The sequence below is a fragment of the Epinephelus lanceolatus genome, chromosome 3 (assembly GCF_041903045.1).
Source record: "Epinephelus lanceolatus isolate andai-2023 chromosome 3, ASM4190304v1, whole genome shotgun sequence".
Classification (NCBI taxonomy): Eukaryota; Metazoa; Chordata; class Actinopteri; order Perciformes; family Serranidae; genus Epinephelus; species Epinephelus lanceolatus.
The window spans coordinates 5,873,328-5,893,950 of NC_135736.1; the positions used below are offsets into that span (position 1 = coordinate 5,873,328).

The 20,623-nt window shown below is 40.1% G+C and overlaps 1 protein-coding gene across 1 annotated transcript; it reads right to left on the reverse strand.

The window, feature by feature from the left end:
- Positions 1 to 1,218: 1,218 nt before the first annotated feature.
- rasal3 (RAS protein activator like 3) lies at positions 1,219 to 19,083 on the reverse strand. The gene is made up of 19 exons (XM_078163740.1): positions 18,131 to 19,083; positions 13,720 to 13,853; positions 13,509 to 13,587; positions 12,192 to 12,259; positions 12,002 to 12,087; positions 10,404 to 10,533; positions 10,168 to 10,266; positions 9,408 to 10,079; positions 9,086 to 9,230; positions 8,843 to 8,987; positions 8,487 to 8,723; positions 8,171 to 8,372; positions 7,660 to 7,751; positions 7,440 to 7,553; positions 4,237 to 4,423; positions 3,895 to 4,005; positions 3,476 to 3,666; positions 3,057 to 3,141; positions 1,219 to 1,854 (listed from the first exon to the last, which is right to left on the reverse strand). The coding sequence occupies exons 1-19, from the start codon at positions 18,747 to 18,749 to the stop codon at positions 1,744 to 1,746; spliced, it is 3,507 nt and encodes a 1,168-aa protein (XP_078019866.1). The 5' UTR covers positions 18,750 to 19,083; the 3' UTR covers positions 1,219 to 1,743.
- Between the last annotated feature and the right edge of the window lie 1,540 nt (positions 19,084 to 20,623).

Here is a 20,623-nt window from a genome sequence, read left to right on the forward strand (position 1 = left end):
CGGGTTTGGAAGGCATGTTTCCTTTGAAAATCACCATAATTACACCATAGCCAGAAACTGTAAATACAGATTTCTGATGGTCCTTGGACACATTACGTGGGATGGACCCTTCTGTCAGAAAAAAAAAAATCTGAGCTTAAAATATTAATATTTAATCAAAATCACTTTATTCTACATGTCTCATTTAAAATTTCACCATAAAGAAAAACCCTAACCCTTTCAAATATCAAAGGGTACAATTAGAAAATCTAAAAATTAATTTGGGGTGGAGGGAGTGTCATGCATTTACCCCAAGTCACTCAGGGAGGCTCAAGGAAAATATTTGTAGCTTTGGGAAAGGTATAAAAAAAACAACAACAAAGTCACACCCCAGCCACCCACTCCTCTGACAAGTATAGAACAGTCCCTTACATTAAATATTTCTTGTTTGGAACAATAACATGCTCTCCAATTCTTCGTCTTTGGCGCTGTCTTCTCCTGTCTTTAGGGTTTTTGTTTCCTGTTTTATTTTGAAGGTCACTCTTTTCATTTGTCATGTCTTGGTTTACCTCCTACCTTTGTCTGTTTCAGCCTGTTTGCTCACACACCTGCCATGAATGTCTTGTTAGCCCCTCCCTGTTCCCTGAGTCTTACCTGCTCACCTGTATGTTATTAGTATTGTTTGCCCTGCCCTGCCCAAAGTTATTTACCTGAAAGCCTCAGTTAGGAATGGCAGGTGTGGAGATTGTAAGATGAGGGCATTTATAAGGCAGGAAGGCCTAACAAAAGCTGATATTGGTTGCAACATGATTTGGCATTTTTGACGCTTGTCCTGTAGTAGAAGCTGAAAGTCCCAATATCTTAGCCTCTGGTGCTTCTATTTGAACTATTCTTTTTTAAAATTGTGTCTCTTGCAAGTCTCCCAACTTTATGAAAGCACAAGACTAAGTTGTTGGAATGCCTTTTTCAGTAAGCTGGTAGACCTTAAAGAGAGAGTTTGTTTTTTTTTTTAAGTGGGGTTGCATTAGGTACTTATCCATAGTTTGGGGAAACAGACAGGAGTACCAGCACAAACAAGACAATGAGTACGTTGACATGCACAGTAATATTGCACTATTATTCCAAATATATCAATACTCTGAATTTGATGTGGGTCATGTAAACAGCATATTCTATTTAAATTTTCCAAATTAGACCTTTTTCTGAATTTAGCATTTTCTGATTAAGACACTTGGGATATGCAGATATTCAGCTTTTAATAGCATTATTTGGGCATGTATACAGCACATTTGGAATATGCTCTCAAGTGAGGTTTTTACCAATGGTTGTGACACATAGAAGCATAAAGCAGTATATAATGATATTTAAATTCTCAATTAAAGTATGCTGCAAGTACCTCAAAACGTCACCTCAGTGATGTAGCGGAGTAGATGTACTTAGCTACGTTCCACCACTTTTGCACTTTCAGTGACCCATTGCAGATTGTCCTGAGAGAAACACTTGCAGTTGTAGTTCTTTTATTTATGGGAAAGTTTTACAAATCAAAGACATCTTTAGCTGAGATACAGTAAAGCTGAAATGCAGACAGATCCTGTGAGTTTCATGTTCACCTCAGACAAAGTTTGCCTACTTACAGCCATTCGAAATATGTTCATGAAGTAAACCTACATCTGATCAAGAAACCATAAACAACTTAAGGTACTGGCTTTCACGTATTTACACAAACTGTGATACTGCAGCTCTAAATCTTTTTACTGTCAGAGTTTAGTTGCTGTTGATGTGTGGCTTTTCAGAATGCTGTATGTTGTTTTGGCCACTGTTGTAGGCCTCACTGAGCTGGTGGAGGTCCTTCAGCAGGTCTGCAAACTGCTCCTCCTGTAAGCATGTAGAAAACAGCAGGTTTTCTCTCAGTCACTCATATTTGCAATGTAGCTGCTGGATACTGTCAGTGAAGGGTTTTTTTCCCCATAATACCTTCAGAGTAAATGGGTTAGTATTACAGGAAAGACATGAATGTTAACTGATAACAACAACATGGATTAATAATTAATTCCAAAATTAAGATTATTTTATTAACTTTTCAACCAGAGGTCAGGTGAAAAATCCAAAGGGCACGAAATGCACTCTCAAATTGATTTGATTTTAATTTTAGGATGCCAAATTAGCACCACATTACACAAATAGTGCAAATATTTAGCTACAAAACAAATTGAAATTTGAAGTTGAGGGGATAGTTTGGATTTTTTTTTGAAGTGGGGCTATATGAAGTACACTCCATAGTCAGTTTATTACAGACAGCAGATGTCAGTCAGCATGCCCCCAGTGTGGAGAACCAGGCTGGAGTCCAATACAGAAGCTGAGCGATGTACTGCTGTGGAGGGGTCAGCAACAAAACATATTTTAGCCACCTAAACAAAGTCCCACCTGAAAAAATCAGTTTAATCAGTTTAAGTGTGTGCTATATTGAGAGTAATTTTAGTAGAGTAATTATTGTCAGTCAGCCAATTCCAACAGGGAAGCCATTAACAGCTTCAGTTCCCCATCTATGCTCTTGTCAAAGCCAGCAGACTCATTGACAAAAACAGTCATTTTAACTCACTGAACACAGGTCTATTGCTGCTTCAATCAGTTAGTTAGTTTGTGTGTGACTTTGGTGACTCCAAACCCACCCTTTTAAATGCCAAAGTCATACATTACACAAACAAAATACCTGATCAAGGCAGTGGTAGACCAGCAGCTCCTGTGTTTAGCAATGTTAAATTCCTGGTTTTCTCAATGAGGTTGGGCTTTGAAAAGAGCGATTGAACAGCTTCATTTTCCCGTTGAAAATCACTGTCCTGACATTAAGCTAAAGCAATGAAAATATTCTAAATATAGCATACACTTAAACTGATATGATGGGACTTTTTAGGTGGCTAAAATACTTTTTCGTTGCTGACCCCTACACAGCAGTACAATGCCAACGGTTCTACAAAGTTCAGTGCCATTTTGACTGACATGGGCTTCAGTAAATAAAAAGTGGGTGGTGAAGTGAACCATTCCTTTAATGAAGCTCGATAATTGTCTGTCTTTCTTACCAGTATGTTCATTCGCTCGGCTGCTGCAATGGCAACGCTTAGCTTCCTCTCATCTTCTTCCCTCTCCTCCTCAATCACACCCAGCCTGTGTCAGACACAAATAGTAGAGATGCTCATACAGACGAGCACAGAAAACCTCAGTAACAAATGATATGGAGACATCTAATAATTTACTGATAATTAGAAATATAAAAAAAATAGAACGCAGTCTACCCTACTGCTTTCTACACCCAATCCAGATGAAGTATCAACAGCTTCATTAATCTTTATGAGTGTAATTCAATGTGGAATACAGTGTGCAGGTTGAATATACATATGCACAATAAACACACAAAATGCTGGCAAAATTTCATGTTTAGACAGAATACATTTGCTGACAAATGGAACAAGCACATTACTGTTTATCTCTACTGTCTTACCTGAAGGTGGCACTGGCGAGCTGCTCCTCTCGCACAGCCAGCTGATTCTGGAGCTCTGTCACCTCAGCCTGCAGCATTGCATTCTGGTCCTGGCTTTGGATGATGAAGTCCTCCAGGCGCTTTGCCATGTCCAGTTCACGCTCTGTCACCTGCTCTATTCCCAGACGAAGCTCTGATAGCTCTTGAGCATGCTGGTATGTGAACAACAATTTGACATTTTATGAAATCCCATTGAATTAGCTATACCTGCTTATCCTTCAGAGTGTTACAGGGAGTGGAGCTGATCTCAGCTGATGTTGGGCAACAGTGCTAACCACAGCGCCACGCCCAACCCGATGTATTTTATGAAATCTCATAATAAATTCTTATACTATACAGCCAGAATTATGTCACTTTAGTGGGTAGCATGTTTGACATACCCTATCCAGTAAGTTGAACTGCTCATTCTCAGTCTTCATCTCACTTGACTCCCTGTTGTGGCTGACTTTGATCCATGGAACTGGTGCGGGTTGACGTTTGACAGTGGCACTCTGAAACAAAAGGAAAGACAGTCTACTTGATTCCTTCTGATAAACCAAGGTCATGCTATTTCTGTGTTACCACACGTCAAAAATAAGTTTATTACTACTGATTAAAAATGCAATAATTCAAGATAGGCCACTAAAAAACATGAGGTATTTATTACATTACAGCAGTGGCATAGCCACATGCTTAGGTCAGCAGTCAAAATAGCCAGATTCACAGTTCCTCTTTGTACTCACAGTATTTGGTGATGTGATAAGTGGTTGGTTGGTCTCCATTTCTTGTTCATTGTCAGCTATCGGCAGAGCTTCAGAACTTGTTTGCCTTTTCAAGGTATGTTTTGCCTGACCAGGACGTCTGTGTGGAGCACTCTGAGTTCTGGTGACTGGCTTCCTCTCTCTCATACTCCTCCGATGCCTGCCATCCCTGGTGAATGAATTAATTTATTAGTAAGTGCCATACATCACATGATGGCATTTGGAAAATCTGCAAATCATTTTATTATTTTAAACAATCCATGTGTATTGTACACTATGCACATGTACATATCCCAAATTGATTGACTGATTGATTGATTCTTTATTTCGAACATATTTTAAAAAAGAAAGTAAAAGAACAGACATATAAAATAAATCATAGGTGTTATAGTTTCTCAAAAAACAAAACCAATATTCAAATCAATAAACAACGTATGCTCGAAAAGGAGCAGGAGGAAGCCAAGCTTCTCAGTTCCCACCCCTTATTCACTGCTCCATCATTACATTACAATTGAGTTAAGGGTTATTATAGTATGCCTTTGACTCAGCACAGATATATTGCAGTGAATGGTAGTTATTTTCCACATGGTGTATGTGATATTTTAAAGAAATAAAGATTCTTCAGGATAAACCTTGACTACTTTTAAGGCGTGGGGATGTAAAACATCAAATTTAAAGTGTTAATCATTCATTGTCATTGTTATAATTGCCTGTCTGGGGGCCTTAATTTTCAGTTGACCCACTTCCAAACCCTATGTATGATCATGAGCTCTGGGTATTCACTGAAAGAATGGAGCTGTGAACACACGTGACCAGAAGGGTGGGCTTGAGTCATGTGACCTTGACGTGAGTCAGACAAATAAAACTTTGGACTTAACTTGTCAAAATCAAAAAAGATTTGCAACTTGTGACATCACTTGGACTAGAGCCTTTTGACTCAAAAAAAAAGGTAATACCTTCACCTAAGCCCAAAAATAAGACATATGTTATTTAAAGTGCGCGACAAATCAATGCATTTCCCTTAAATTCCTGCATAAACTAACATTAATGCTATTCACTCTGAGCCAGTTGGAACAAATTATAACAAAGATAATTTCACTCAACAAAAAAACATGAATTGCGGAATGCAAAACATGTGGGTCAAAAATTACGGACTGAAGCAGAAAATTTGTTTTAACACATAAATACAACATTTAAAGCAATCATGATTTTTGTAATTTTAATAGCCTATATTATTGTTCTGTTGTTAAAATGACATTACATTTGGTGAATAGTGTGTTATGACTTGTTTAGGACTCAAAACCCAAAGTTTAGGACTTGGGACTTGTCAGTCTTAACTTGGGACTTGACTTGGGTCTTGTCAGTCTTGATTTGGGACTTGGGGGCAAAGACTTGAGACTTAGTTGCAAAACAATGACTTGGTCCTACATCTACATGTTACTGAATAGAATATTTACTCTTCAGCATTGAGAAAGACCAGTTAGGGTTATTTGGGCTTAGCTATACTGGGCAGGTCCAACTGAGAGGACACCTAGGGGCTGGCCCAGAGCCTGCTGAAGGGATTACCAGAGTTGGGTGAGGGTTACTTTAAAAGTAATAAAATTACTTTACTGCATTACTTTTTTGAAAAGTAACTAGTTACTTTACTGTGTTACTCCCTGAGTAAAGTAACTCAAGTACTTTTAAAGTATTTTTGAGTATTCTACATTTCCTATTGGGCAATGGACCACAGGGTGCTAAGCCTACATTTTTTTGTCTCCAAAATTAACGTTATGGACCACTTGCCCTTCACTGAGATCCAATTCTCCCATCACAGCCGTCACTTTGACCAGTAGAAACACAAAACGATCTGCTGCCATAGACAACTGTGTGACAACAGCACCCCAGCATTTTTAATATTTCCTCTAGGGATGTTACCACACAGAGTAAAAGGGGAAATGATGGTGTGAAACAGCAGAGGCACTTTGTCAACCTGCTGAGTTAACGTTACTGTCATTAGCATCAAGCTAGCAAACAATGGTACATCCTCATAATGGAGACGGACATAAAGTAATAACATTAAAAAATAGTGGCGGGGCTTTTACTCACCACAACTGCAGAGGCTACCAGCTTAATTTGAAACAGACTACATTATAAAAGGGCCGTTATTTATTAATCCCTCTGTGTTTTTATATTTTTACTTTTTATCTACTCCCGTTGCCTTTATAAAGTTAATTCATTGCACCGTCATTTCAAACTCAACACTTCCTGAATTTGTTTCAAATTAAAAGCCCCTTATAACCTAGGCTGAGAGAATCCCTCCATTTTCTAAATAAGCTTTTATTGTGAAACATTTGTAGGAACTTGTTGTGGAGGATACAGTAGCTTGAATGTTTGCGTACGGTACTTCAAATTAATACAACAACATTCCGGCTGACACATGAACAGACACAGTGACTCAAAAAAATAGTAAAAGTAATAAAAATAGGACAAGAATAACCGATGACATCACACATGTGAAAGACGACCGGGGATAATTGGTGAGTACCATCGTGTAGTGTGTCATGTCTGTCGGCCAAGTCACAGCACGATTTTATAACTCCACAATCGTGTAATGTGACATAGTGACTGTCAGAATGGGCAGAAAAGTCGTGTAGTGTGTACCAGGCATAATGCAAGTCCTGAGTCTGACCTGTCTATTGAGTCGTGGGGATTTTACTGACGATCCTGCGGAATGTTTTAGTCTCCACCGTAGACAATGGCAGCATTTCTTCTACCACGTAGCGAGCCACAAGCTCCGTGGCTTCTTTCGGACTGATAGGTTTAACGTTATCTCCGTTATTAGAACCAAAAGACAGTAGTTGGTGTTTCGGAGCTTAAGGACCAGTGTTCTAAAAGTAATGAAAGTAACTGATGGCTTGTTTGAAAATGTAGTCAAGTATTTGATTACTCAAACAGCAAACTAACGCGTTAGGTTACTCGTTACTGCAAAAAGTAACATATGCCATCTGGTTTGCAACTACCTCTGGATTTGCAGAGATGATGCAGGACATGATAGACAGATGACAGATCTACTATTTAAGGAATGATGAGTGGATGGATGGTTGATACAAAAAACTAAGGGGCAGTCAGAAATCAACTTCATAATTACTGACATCCAAAAGTCAATATGGCTGAGTCCAGTAACAGACATACAATGATCTTACCCATCTCGTAGGCCTTTGGAGTCCACAGGAAGCTGCTGGAGTGATGATTGGAGAGGGCTATACTTGCTCAAGTCTTTGGGAGGAACGTACATCGGCTTGAATTGCCCCATTTGGCTGCAAAAAAGAGCTTGTTTAAGTAATATGTAACAACACCGTGTTTAAGTTTGTGATACATCACAACTCGCTCACAAGTCAAATAAAACATAGGCTTTGAACATACCTGGTGATTATCATCCGCTGTGCTTCGGGGCTCAGTGACTCTGTTATCTGGTTCAGAATTGACGGCAGAGGGTGCAGCTTGTCAACTGTGTCCTGAGGGAGATACAGTCTGTATGTTAGGCCCCATTTATTATACTTTTTAAACATGCAGTCACTATTTTGATATTTTCTATACTAATACGAAAAAATGCCATTAGAGCAAGCTGTACATGCAAACATCAATCATAATGTAGTCACTGTGCTTGACCATATCTGGATCTGGATAGGTATCACATTTTTACCATCAGGTGTAAATGAAGTTTTTAAGCAAGCAATTCGAGACTTGTTCTGTTAGGTGTGTAATAGTACTTGTATGTGAGTCTGCGAATTGATAGGAAACTTAACAGTGGGCTAATCAGTCCTCTGGTCCAATAATACACAAGGTTTAAGTTCATGTATACCCAAATACTGTAGGAATTAGACAAACCTTTACAACTAACTACCAAAATGGACTCATTGGTTTTCTGTCCTACCTGGTCCTTCTGATAGATGATGTCCACCAGAAGGCCATGGAGCACTGCCAAGCGCAGAGGCAGATCCACATAGCCATCGAAGGAAGACATTGGGATTTCTGTGTCTAGATTTGACACTTTTGATAGAAAACCCCTCATTCCATCCCAGTGCTGCTGCAGGAATTCATTCATAAAGAGCATATACTCCTCCTTCTCTCCAAACCTGAATTAGAAGGGGTCAAAGGGTCAAATTTTAATTATTATTTAAGCTACTTCAGGTAAACTAAGAGGATTTTTCATTCTCATCAGATTTCATAGCAGATAAGAGGCCACTCACTGGGTGAAGTTGGCCAGATTCTGGATGACTTTGGCAGTTAAAGTGAGGGTACGCAGGGTGTTTGGCTCTGGATAAGGCTGTGTCAGACCAAAAAGAGAAGGACTGAGGATAGCTGGGCATAAGAATCGAAGGAACAGGGAAGCAGATATGAGACGCTGGCCAATCTCTGGTCTGCCTTGGTCTTCACACAGCTCCACCCAGCTGGAGAAGATATTGTTTAACTCTTCGGGAAAGGGTCTGAAAGCAAGAAACAAAAAAAGCATCAGGTTTGTGAATTTGTCAACTTACTTGGCCTAACTTGTTACATTTATTGCATTTATTTATCTTCTACTGTACAATGACCTGTCTGCTCTCACCCGTGCGTCTCAATAATCTTCTGCACCACCTCCTCACAGGCTTCCATCAAGTGCTTCTGGTTGTTCGACAGTTCAGAGGCAGGGCATTTAAGCGGATCAACTTCACAGTTCTCCGTCAAGGCATAAAGACGGTTGATAAAGTCCCCTGCAGTGAAAAAAAAGCACAAAAGAATCAATGAAAACAAGCAAACTGCCAACCAATACTAGTTACAAGAAGCAAACTTAACCACTGAGCTGCTCTACCTAATGTGACAATGAGGTACTTCTGGCCAACCAGCTTCATATATTCATCTATGGCTTTAGTGGCCAGTGTGTTCTCTCTGAAGATCAGTGCCTCTCTCTCTCCAAGGCGCTCCACCTCTGCACTGCCAAGATCAATGAGGAACTCCTGAAGCACACACATTCAGATAAGAAAACATATGTCTGATTATTCCTTTCTGTTGTATTTTTAAAAAAAAATCAGATTGTGTTTAAATTGTAATTTCGCATTGTGGGAATTTAAATACAATTAGATACAATTGATGCAGTTAGCTTATTTGTATTTTCTGTGAGACTTATTCTGCACCTTGGCTTTGCCAATACTCTGCAGCACATGGACCAGAGCTCCTGCCAGCTCTTCCTTCTCCTTCACATTCAGAAGTGGCTCCAGGCTTCTGCACATTTCCACATAATCCAGTGTCACATACTCAGCAAACTCTTTGTATTTCTCCATTGGCAACACTTGCAAATTCTGAAAACGGGCCTTGATGCGGAGTGAAGCCTGCGGCCCCAGCAGTTCCTTGTTCCCTGCTGTTCCTGAGGCCTTGTATGGCGTGATGGGATACCACTTTTCCTGATAGGTCCTCCCTCTGATCTCGGCTAAAGGTATGGCCACACTGCCCAGTGGGTGCAGGCTGGACTCTTCTCGGGAGTGACGCTTTTTCTTGGGGTCCTCTTCCCGAAAGAGGTGCAGGGTGATTTGGGAGACACATGGCAGATTATCTAGCTCAAAGAATTCACCCCAGAATAAGTGACAGCCTCCAGCCACACCTCCACTGGCCCCCAGGCCTCCTGAAGACCCAGTGGAAGAGTCCCCCGGCAGCTGGCGGTTAGGCGGCTTGCCGACAGCTCGGCTGCTGGTACGGGCGAAAAGGGTACCGTCCAGGTGTACCTCACAGTAATAACTTCGCTTGGGTGGGAGATCCTTAGCTTCATTTATCCACAGACTCAAGGAGTTCTCTGTGCGCTCGATGTTATCCTGTGAAAAAATGATGCATTTAGCTCCTTTTAGAAGAATTTTCATGTTGTGTGACAGATTTGTATGGAACAAATAGCTAATGGCTTACCTTGTTAGGCTGGGCAGCCCGTCTTAGGTCTTCAATCCAACGATCACGTTCAGCAGCTGAGGAGCAGCCAAAGCAGTGGGTGTTCTCAGAGTTTATGACCTATAAGTACATTGAAACCAACATGACTATGTTAGCCTTACTGGGATAGAAATTATTATTATTTTGGACACAATGGAGTGCACTATGTGAAGCTGCTGATGGAGCATCATAGACAGAATGCACAAGTCAAAGTGTACCTCAAAGCAGTACTTCTCCCCCAGAATGGAGCTGTGGACCGGCCTGATGACAGTGCTGGTGTCGGCACTCAGATCTAGACTCCCCACTGCACTGACTGGAATTGACACAGAATCCCGGGAACCATAGTGCCTTTGAAATAATCAGAGTAGAAAAAGTCAGTCAAAATGGAAAAGCTAAAAATGTGAATAAGGGTAATAACAATTTGCTTTAACCTAGAGTGCTGGCACCATAAAAGGTTACATGAATATGTAGGCTACCTGTGATATACAGTACAGGCCAAAAGTTTGGAAACACCTTCTCATTCAATGCGTTTTCTTTATTTTCATGACTATTTACATTGTAGATTCTCACTGAAGGCATCAAAACTATGAATGAACACATGTGGAGTTATGTACTTAACAAAAAAAGGTGAAATAACTGAAAACATGTTTTATATTCTAGTTTCTTCAAAATAGCCACCCTTTGCTCTGATTACTGCTTTGCACACTCTTGGCATTCTCTCCATGAGCTTCAAGAGGTAGTCACCTGAAATGGTTTCCACTTCACAGGTGTGCCTTATCAGGGTTAATTAGTGGAATTTCTTGCTTTATCAATGGGGTTGGGACCATCAGTTGTGTTGTGCAGAAGTCAGGTTAATACACAGCCGACAGCCCTATTGGACAACTGTTAAAATTCATATTATGGCAAGAACCAATCAGCTAACTAAAGAAAAACTTTTGGCCTGTACTGTATGCTGATCAGCCACAACATTAAAACTACTGGCGGATGAAGTGAATAATATTCACCCTGTCATTAAAATGCAATGTCCTGTTTGGAAACCTTGAATTGTGACATTCATGTGGATGCCACTTAACACGCACAACTTACTCAAGGCATGGACCTGGCCTCCAAAATTCCCTGATCCCAATCTAATCAAGAATTTGTGGTACATGCCGGTACCCCAGAGGTAGCAACCCATGGTGGGGCCTCCTTGTATTGGACTTCGCTCTGACCTATTGAGGCATGGACACAGGACCCCTGGGGGGGGGTGTCCTGGTGTCTGGCACCTGGGCATTGGTGGTGGATCCTTTGAGTCCTGTGGGTTGCGAGTTGGGGTATCAGCACATCCCACGGATGCTCAATCAGATTGGGATCTTGAGAATGTGGAGGCTAAGTCATAGCCTTTTGCTGTTTCTCACGTTCCCCGGGTCATTCCTGAAGGTGGGTTGAGTGCGTTAAGTAGCATTCACATGAATGTCAGGACCTAAGGTTTCCCAGCAGAATGCTGCATTGTAACAAGATGGTCAATGTTATTCAATTCACCCACCATTGTTTATGTTTTGGCTGACTGGTGTTGACAGATTAGAATGTTCTCTTTCTGGTAAGTATGAAAAGGATGCCCTTGTAGAGATCACATTGATTGCCATGATATTGATACCAAAAACTGTTCTCACAAAACTATTGACATCCCCGAGCCAATGATGGAAACTACCTTAAATCAAAACTTTATGCACTTCAACCTCATATTCAAGGTTTTATATCAAATCTTCTGGAGTACAGAGCCAACTCAACAAAAAGTACTTCTGGAATGCACTGTATTTGCCTTTACAAACATTACCTGCTTCCTTTGCTTAGTCCTATAGGGTTCAGTTGGGTGTTGCTATTTCTTTTCGCCCTGTTCTCGAGACGTCGCTTGATCAGTGCCTTAGGGTATAGAAGGCAAGCACAGTGTAGCAGGGCAATTATGTATTATATCAACAGGAAACGTAGGGCTAGCAGAAAGATTGTTATCTCTGGTGTATACTCACCCTGACACCCCCATCTTGGTTCTTTGGGCGAGGGCCAGCTGGTGACCCCACGTGGTCAGGGCTACATTCTAAGTATTGGGAAGAAATGAACACTTTGAGATTGTAAATTACTTGAAAATGTCATCTTTATGTCAGCTTTATTTTTTTCTAGTATTCTGGCAGTGCATGAAAGTTTAACCGAAGGCAGTTACATGCATAGAAACATATTTTTTTTCCATTCAGGTTTGTGGTCAATACTTTCAATCTGAATCATTTGTTTCCAGGTCTTAATATGCAAAACAAATGTCTGATTGGCCCTTTTTGAGTTCAAACCATTCTCTCAAAACTCTGGGGTAAAATTCTGTGTTGTTGCTGCTCCAACACTACCACTGACACTCATTTATGCACTTCCACTAAAGAAAGACCAAAAAACATTGTCAAAGCTGTGATATATTAGCAAATACTTTCAGATTAGGCCATACAGGATGTGGTATTTAGCTGGAACTGCAGCTATCTAAGTAACGTTTACTAATTGTGTATACTTCACTAGCAGACATTCTTCTTATTGAAACACATTTAAAGCTTTGCAGAGGATAAAATTTAAAAAACAAATCACATTTTTTTTTGCCTTGATTGGTCTCTTCTGTGTCACTTTTTTAGCCCTTCAGTTATTAGGTAATGATGTCCTTAAATTCAAAAATGTGAATGTAGAAGTATGCAGAGTATTGTCACATAGATTTTCTTTTTGCTTACCTAAAGCCCCACCACAAACAATCCAGCGTCTAAATCCCATCATCTAGTCCGGAGGTGTGCCACTGTCTTGTTACTTCAGTCTCTGTCCCTTTAACATTGCCCTACACTCCTCATTAACATAAAGTGATGGTGACACTGAGCCAACCAGTTGAAAACAATAAGGGATCAGTTACTTCCACAGCGCAGCTTCATCTAAGCAAAACAGCTTGAATGGAAGCAGATATTGACAGTGCCTTCTCTCTCATTGCAAGCTGTCATTGGACGGCTACACCCAGGCAAGATGTTATCTTCCCCAAAAAACGTAGAGGAAGTAATTTGAAAGTCACTCGCACGCATAAACATCCAGCCATTTCCTCTGTGACTGTCGGCAACATCATACTAAGTGCTGCTGTGATGTCAGTAGCTGTTACGCTGGTCATAATTGGTGTTCACTGCATTTTTAAATACAGGAATTTGCTCCTAAGTTTCGTTAATTTACGTAGATTGTGTGTGCGTGTGTTTTTTCATGTTTGTATGTGTTTGTGTGTTGTGTGTGTGTGTGTGTGTGTGTGTGTGTGTGTGGGGGGGGGGGGGGGTAGTATTAACCTGTGTCGATATCCACAAGATTCTGCATGCTGAGGTTGGACAGGCAGCTGCTTACACGGTTTCGGGTCCACATCGTTGGCTGAGAAAGACACACACGTATTTTGCTTTCACCTCCTCTGTTGATATAAATTTTTCACACTTGCTGCAGGTGTCATGACTTTTGTTTAACCATGGGGGGAATGCTGAGTGGGGTGTATGTGTGTGTTGGTACCTCTTCCTCAGGAGAAATGAGAATTTGGCCATCTTCAAGCATACAGTTACTGATGTCCCATAAGGGCACCTCCTGAGGTGGGGCCCATTGCAGTCTTGGGAGTTCAGTGGGTGCCGATTCAACCTCCTCCACATCTGCCACACAAGCAGACATGCACACACAAATACACGTACAGTGATTTTCATCCCTATACAGCTTACAAACACATTTGACAAATTAAAAAACAAATATAATTTCTTTCTTTATGGACTATATATGTGTTTATACAACTACATAGTTAAATGCAATATGAATATTGCAGGAGCATAATTGCAGGCACATGCTGGCCCTTGTTTTTTAGTTTTGGTAATTACGGCATGATGGCACTTATCTCCTACAGCACTTGGCCAGTCCCATTTGTGGAGTTGCCGGGGTTACTGATGCTATCTCTCTTTTCATGACACTCCAGGATGAGTGGCGCACATCCTGTGGTTCCTCTGTAGTTTTTTTCTAGATGTAAACGTCCTTCAAAATTTACGATGGAAATAAGTCCTGGGGCCATATTCACAAAGCTTCGTTGTACTTCTGGTGAAGACAATTCTTAGCATTGTGACATTTTGTGAGAATTTCTCCCTAAAGTTAAGACTAGGTCCTAGTAAAGATAAAAGTTATTCACAAAACATCTTATACCTTAAAAGAGCTTCTAAGATGAAAAACTGTTAGGAGTAGGGAGGAGAACTTTTAAGAGGCTGAAGAGTTTCTTAATCAGAGGAGAAAATGGCAGAAAGACAAAGTGGTCGGAGAAATATTCTCCAGATGCTGGATGACAGTGAGTAAATGAAATGCTACAGATTAGATGGTGCAAGGATAATATGTGTGGTTGATGTCATGTGGTTGATGTCATTAGGGATAAACACACATTTCCCACCTCACGCTATAATGCCAGAAATAAAATGATCACAATACTAATATTTTTGGAAAACTGGAAAAATGCAACAGTGCAGCAGTGATGACTGGTCTGTGTCAACCTTCCATCAGCAGAGTGATCACACTGACAATGACAACACTTTTACATACAGCAGTTCATTTCATTTCCAATGGATGTCCAGGCTCACAAAAGGGTGTGTCTGTGACAGCCAGTCACATCTGTTAAAGGAATGCATCACACCTGGCAATGGGGTCAACCACACCTCATCACTAAGGTAAAAGTTTCTGTCCTTTCCTTGCTCAGAGGTGTCCTGAAAACTTTCCTAAATCACTCCTTGGCTAGGAGTCCTTACTAAATAAATGTTAGCTTTCTGAGAGTGTTCTCAGAATGTTTGTGAATACGGCCCCTGGACTTTTACCATGTAATCCCTTATAATTTTTAATAAGATTAATTGGCATGATGTTTTACTTTTCTTGCTAGATTAAAACAGTTAAGTAAATGCAAGTAGCAATAAAATCAAAGCTATGATCAATGGAGTAGTTATTGTTGTATATAGTTTACTATAATATACTATATTATACTATAGGATATATGTTGGATAGATAGATAATAAAGTACGGCAACAAAACAGGGTTCCGCAACCTTTATAATCAAAATAAAGAAATTGTCCAGAACCACAAAAGATATTTGAGCCCCATAATAAAGGTAAGATAGCCATTTAAATCAGTAAGCTTCATACAGTAGCACATCTTTTACTTATATTTGGCTTTTTATTTCAGTACTCTCACAGTCATGCGAACAAGGATGTTAATTTGTCTGACCATGGTGAGGACACATGAAGCGCAGGGTCTGGAGGTCTTCTGCCAGTAAATTTTGAGCATCAAACATTTGATTTCCTGCATTCTGGTGAATTTTTCTGCATCAGTTTATGGTGGAAATGTCTTGCTACTGTTCTGACACACAGACACACTGAGGATAATTTCTACGTCAAAGGTCTTCAATTAGATATAAGACTAATAGTAGTAAACTTTATTTGTATAGCACTTTTCAATACAGATTTACAAAGTGCTTTGTAAAGATATGAAATCCACACAGTGCTGTCGAGAAAAGAGTCTTTTGGGGGAAGCTTGGCTTATTTACTTATTTACATTTACATAACGAACATGAGCAAAGGGCCCCCAGAACTTGAACACCAACCACTGCAAAGTATTCAGTTTATATGGGCCATATAAGCTGAAATCTTTGCAGTGGTTGGTGTTCAGGTTCTGGGGGCCCTTTGCTCATGTTGACCCCCATCTCTCACCCTTTTCATATCTATCTGTCCTATCTAATAAAGGCAAAAGGCTGAAAAATACAATCTTATAAAAAAACGTAACTTTAATGTGGCTGTAGATTTTGATAAATCTTTTACTGGTACTTAAGACTAAAGAATGTTGACCCAGTTCATCCCTTGATGTGTTTTTTTCTTTGTACACTCTTGAACACTGTTTGTTTGAGTCAGATTCCTGTGCCCCTTTTGTAATAGGAAGCAACACAGCTTCAGTCATACTGTGCAATTGGTTCAAGAGCTGATTACATCAGCCACATCCTCCTCAGCATCTACATAGTAAACCTGTACTGCTTTAACTTTGAGTTCTGTCTCAGCACAACGGAAGTTTCCTGTTACAGCTTTCAGTAACAGCTACATTCAATTTCTGGGTCATTTCTCATCAGTTTTGACCTTATTCGGAGAGTGATGGTTTTGGTCTTTGTCACGTTAACCTTGAAGGTCTGACAGGACAAATAAAGAAGGTCTTGGTTCTGGTTAAGTCTTTTTCAGTGGGGAGAGATGTGCCAGATTATCTGCGTAAATCAGACATTTGAATAATGTATTTAAAATTGTGAGACCAGCTGATACTGCGGGTCCACTAATATTCTTAACATAAAGGGTAGGGCTGGGACTACAGCCTTGCTTAAGGCCTCCACTCTTGCTGCAGTAGCTTCTTGAGGTTAATACTGACGTAGATTCTTCTGTACAGTCGTCAGGCTCAGATCTGTCATCAGATGTGATCACAGTTGGGGGATGATGTAAGAGGTGTGGACTTAAGTCACAGATTTGATAACTTTAGACTTGGCTTGACAAAACAGAAAAAACAATGACTTAGACTTTAATAAGAATGACTCATGACTTTACTTTAACTTGAGCCTTTTGACTTGAAAATACTTGATACCTTCCCACCAAGACCAAAGATTAAACAGTATGTTATTTAAAAAGTGTGCCACGATTCAGTTCGTTTCCCTTCATTTCCTGAATCAGCAAATGTTATCGCTTTTCAGTCCCAGCAAGTCAACACTTCATTCCCCAGATCCATTTTGTTTGAACCCATCTGACAGCATCCAGTCAAGCTGCAGAAGAGAACCATGACGAACTTGTGTTGTGTTACTGAGCTCCAGTTGGTAAAATTACACCAAAGATAACTTTGTTCGATTAACAACACAAAAATGAATTGCAGTATGTAAAACGTGCAGGTCAAAAATTACAGACAGAGATGCAACAACCTCCAACAAACTTATTTAAACAATTAAATACAAACTTTTTAAAAGCATTTATGATTTTTGTAAATTTCATATTATGCTAGAATGGTATTATATTTGGTGAAGAGTGCATTATTTCTTGTTTAGGACTTGAAACCCAAAGGAGAGGTCTCGGGACTTGCCTGTCTTGACATGGGACTTGATTCTGGACTTGCCTCTCTTAACTTGGGACTTGACTCATGACTTGTCCTCATTTGAGACCTGACTTGTGACTTGCCTGTCTTGACCTTGGACTCCAGTGGAAATGCTTGTGATTTGCAAAACAATAACTTGGTTCCACCTCTGACTGTAACCCAAGAATGTAGTTTTAATATTTCTTTAAGATCCTGCCAAGTTTTTAAATAGAAATGTTCACAATTATCTCCAATTTTAATACACTCCTCTCTGTAGCTTCAGTTAGTACGTAAATGAATTCCAGTTTCTCCAAATTTGACACTGAGAGTCTTAAAATAATTGCAAAGAGTTTTGCAGATAATGTTCTATTTTTGTTATTTGAACTTTGATACCTTCCTCTCTTTAACTTCCTCCTGAACGACATCTTATTTTAAGTTTGTCAGCTTTTCTCTTAGGTTGTGTTTTACTGCTGAGTTTTTCTAATATGGCAGGAGCTGCTGAAACACTATAGTGATACAACCGCATTTATCATGTCATTGTGAAGAAAGTTACACATACCCCACCTACTGTTAAGTGTGTGACAGAATGATCCTACATACAGTAAAAGGAAATGATGCTTGAGCCACATGGCGTGACCTCATATACGTGAAAGCAAACTTGTGTTTTATTTGTATTTTACCATCATTTGATATGTTTAACACGTAAAGATTTATGATTTCAACTACTACGCTTATCCCAAACATGAAATTGGAAGACTGAGCAAAGAAAATGAATATAGTTTGACAATACATATGCTTTCAGATTAGGTGGTGTTACCTGGCAGTAATGCTGGGGTGCTGTTCCGACTCTGCAGCCTGGGCCTTTTAAGCTTCTGGGACACACTCCTCAAGTACTTCTTCAGGAGTGCCCCTCCACCTCCTTTCTGTGAAGGGTCAGTGGAGGAGACTGCTGACGGCTCTGCAGCAGCTGACGATGAGGCTGCATTAGCTGAGCTGGCGGAGCTGGAGGAAGGGGTCAGGGCTGCAAACAGTGACCCAGGAGGCTCAGACAGGGCTCTTCTGAAGGGGTTCTTTCTGGCACCTTTGTCCGTCTTGGCGTTCTCTCCACCTTTCCCACTGGATGAATGTTTGTCTCCAGGGTCCTCGCTCAGGGCCTTGCGCCAGTTTTGCATCTTGCTCCACTTGTTGGTGGAGGCCTTCTGAATCCTATCGATAGTCGATGTGGAGGAAGCTGCTCCTCCGTCTCCATCTTCTTTCACCTCATTAAGTGTTCCCCTGGAGCCGGTGTGCCACTTGTACGTGTTGAGGGGGTCGTTGGTCTCAGGTGTTTGTCCTTGAGGAGGCTCCACAGGAGATTCATTTTCCTTCTCTGGTGATCCTTGTTCCTTCGGTGGTTGTTGCACTGCAGACTCTAAATCTTTCTCCTCAGTGCCCATTTCAGATTTTTTTTGGGGGGGGCTTGTGACTCAAACTTTCTTTAATCTCCTCTCAAGGATGCATCAAACTAAATTAGAATTCAAATACCTGCATAGGAGCCCTCCTTTGATTTACTGCTATCTTGGAGACTAATGTGAGTGCTAAGGATGACAGAGTAGTCAGTGCCTTCACTCGTTCTATCTCTCTGCTTCTCTCGTTTCCTGTCTTGCAAAACGTTATCCGGCAACAACATTCGACGAGCTGCTCTGTCTGTGGTTGCTTTGCTGCAGCACCCAACTCCTCTCACTCACAATGTGCTTGCTTCCTCATGACATGCCACCGAGAAGTTCACGTAGTTACAGGAATCTCACTGTTTTTGTTTGTGCTTTTCGTTTTCACCTAATACTTCCCTTCTTCCTCACTTCCTGTTCTGCTTTTATGTCCAAACAAAACTGTCTTTGGTGTCATCTTAAACATCTGACCCAGAATGTCTTGGAGAAATCAATCTTTCATTTGCGTAGCAACCAAACTCAAAGAAATGTAAATGTGCTTTTTTTTTCAAAGTGTGATTTGATGTAGGGCTGTTGAAGGTAGTTATGAACTCCACCTTCACCTCAGAGGAAACCTGCGTGTCTGCCTGTTATTAAGTCATTTAGTCTGTCACACTATGAGTATGTGGTTTTACATTCAGTTCATTTAAATGATGGAGGATGCGACTTCATTTTCTAACCCTTCAATCAGAAGTACACTTGTAGTAATTTGATTGAGTTAAATAACCAGGCTCAACATTTCTGCTGTCTGACAAAATTAATATTTCGAATGATTTTGCATATAAAGGTCCAGGACACTATTATTAATACCATGCTCAATAAAACAGTCTTTAACTAAAAGAGTGACATTATCCACTTATTGTCAGATACCTGTGGGTGTTTGGTCTGTTGACTGTTAAGATCAGTTTCCTGTTGAGGCGAGGCTGCACTTCCTGCTGAGATCAGTTTGTCAGACTCTGAAAAACCACTTCCTGCTCTCATGCCGCTCTCTGCTTGTACACACCTGCAGGATATTTCTGTGTCCCACTGGGGCAAGATGTCGCCACTAATGTCAGTTGTTTATTGATGGTGATATACAAGTGGACAGCAAGTTACCCATGCCACTGCCGCACTCTACATATTGTATCTGATATATACATATTCAAATGTATAAACAGGACTGTTAACTACTTCATTTAAAACTGTTTTTTTGTGCCTGAAGTTACTTCAAAGTAAACTTTTCTTTCTTTTCTTTTTCTTTCTTTCTTTTTTTTATGTATTTCATTTAAAGAATCAGTTGTATAAAGCTAGTGGAAGTTAAATGTTTGTCTTGTTTTATTGATGCCCCCTAGTGGCTATTTATTGATATTGACATTGGTATTGAAATGATATTGAAAAAGGGTGACTGTACACCCGAAAAAATAATTAGACCTAAAATGCTGACTTTAAGTATTTCAATGACATGTACATTACAAGTTCAATGTAAATGGTCACATTTAATGTAATGTTTTTCTATCATGTTGAGTCAGTTTGAATAAATTAAATAACTTAGACAGAGTTGATTAAATTAAATTCATGCAAACATCTACATAAACCTAACAAAAAGAAGAAGAAGAAGAAGAAGAAAAACAAGCTGTTACAGTGTTTGTTTGGCTTTTTAAAACCACATGAACTAGTTAGGGGACTTTGTCCATCACTGTACTTGTGAGCTCAATGAAGCATCTTAATTTTGAGTGTTTGGACCTTTGGGGACAGTTTGTTGCCATCCAGGTTCATCAACACTCAAAGAACTCAAATGTGAATTTGTGTTCCTGGGGATAGTTCAGGTCGAGAGTGTAAATCAGTCCAAAGAGCATGGCACATCC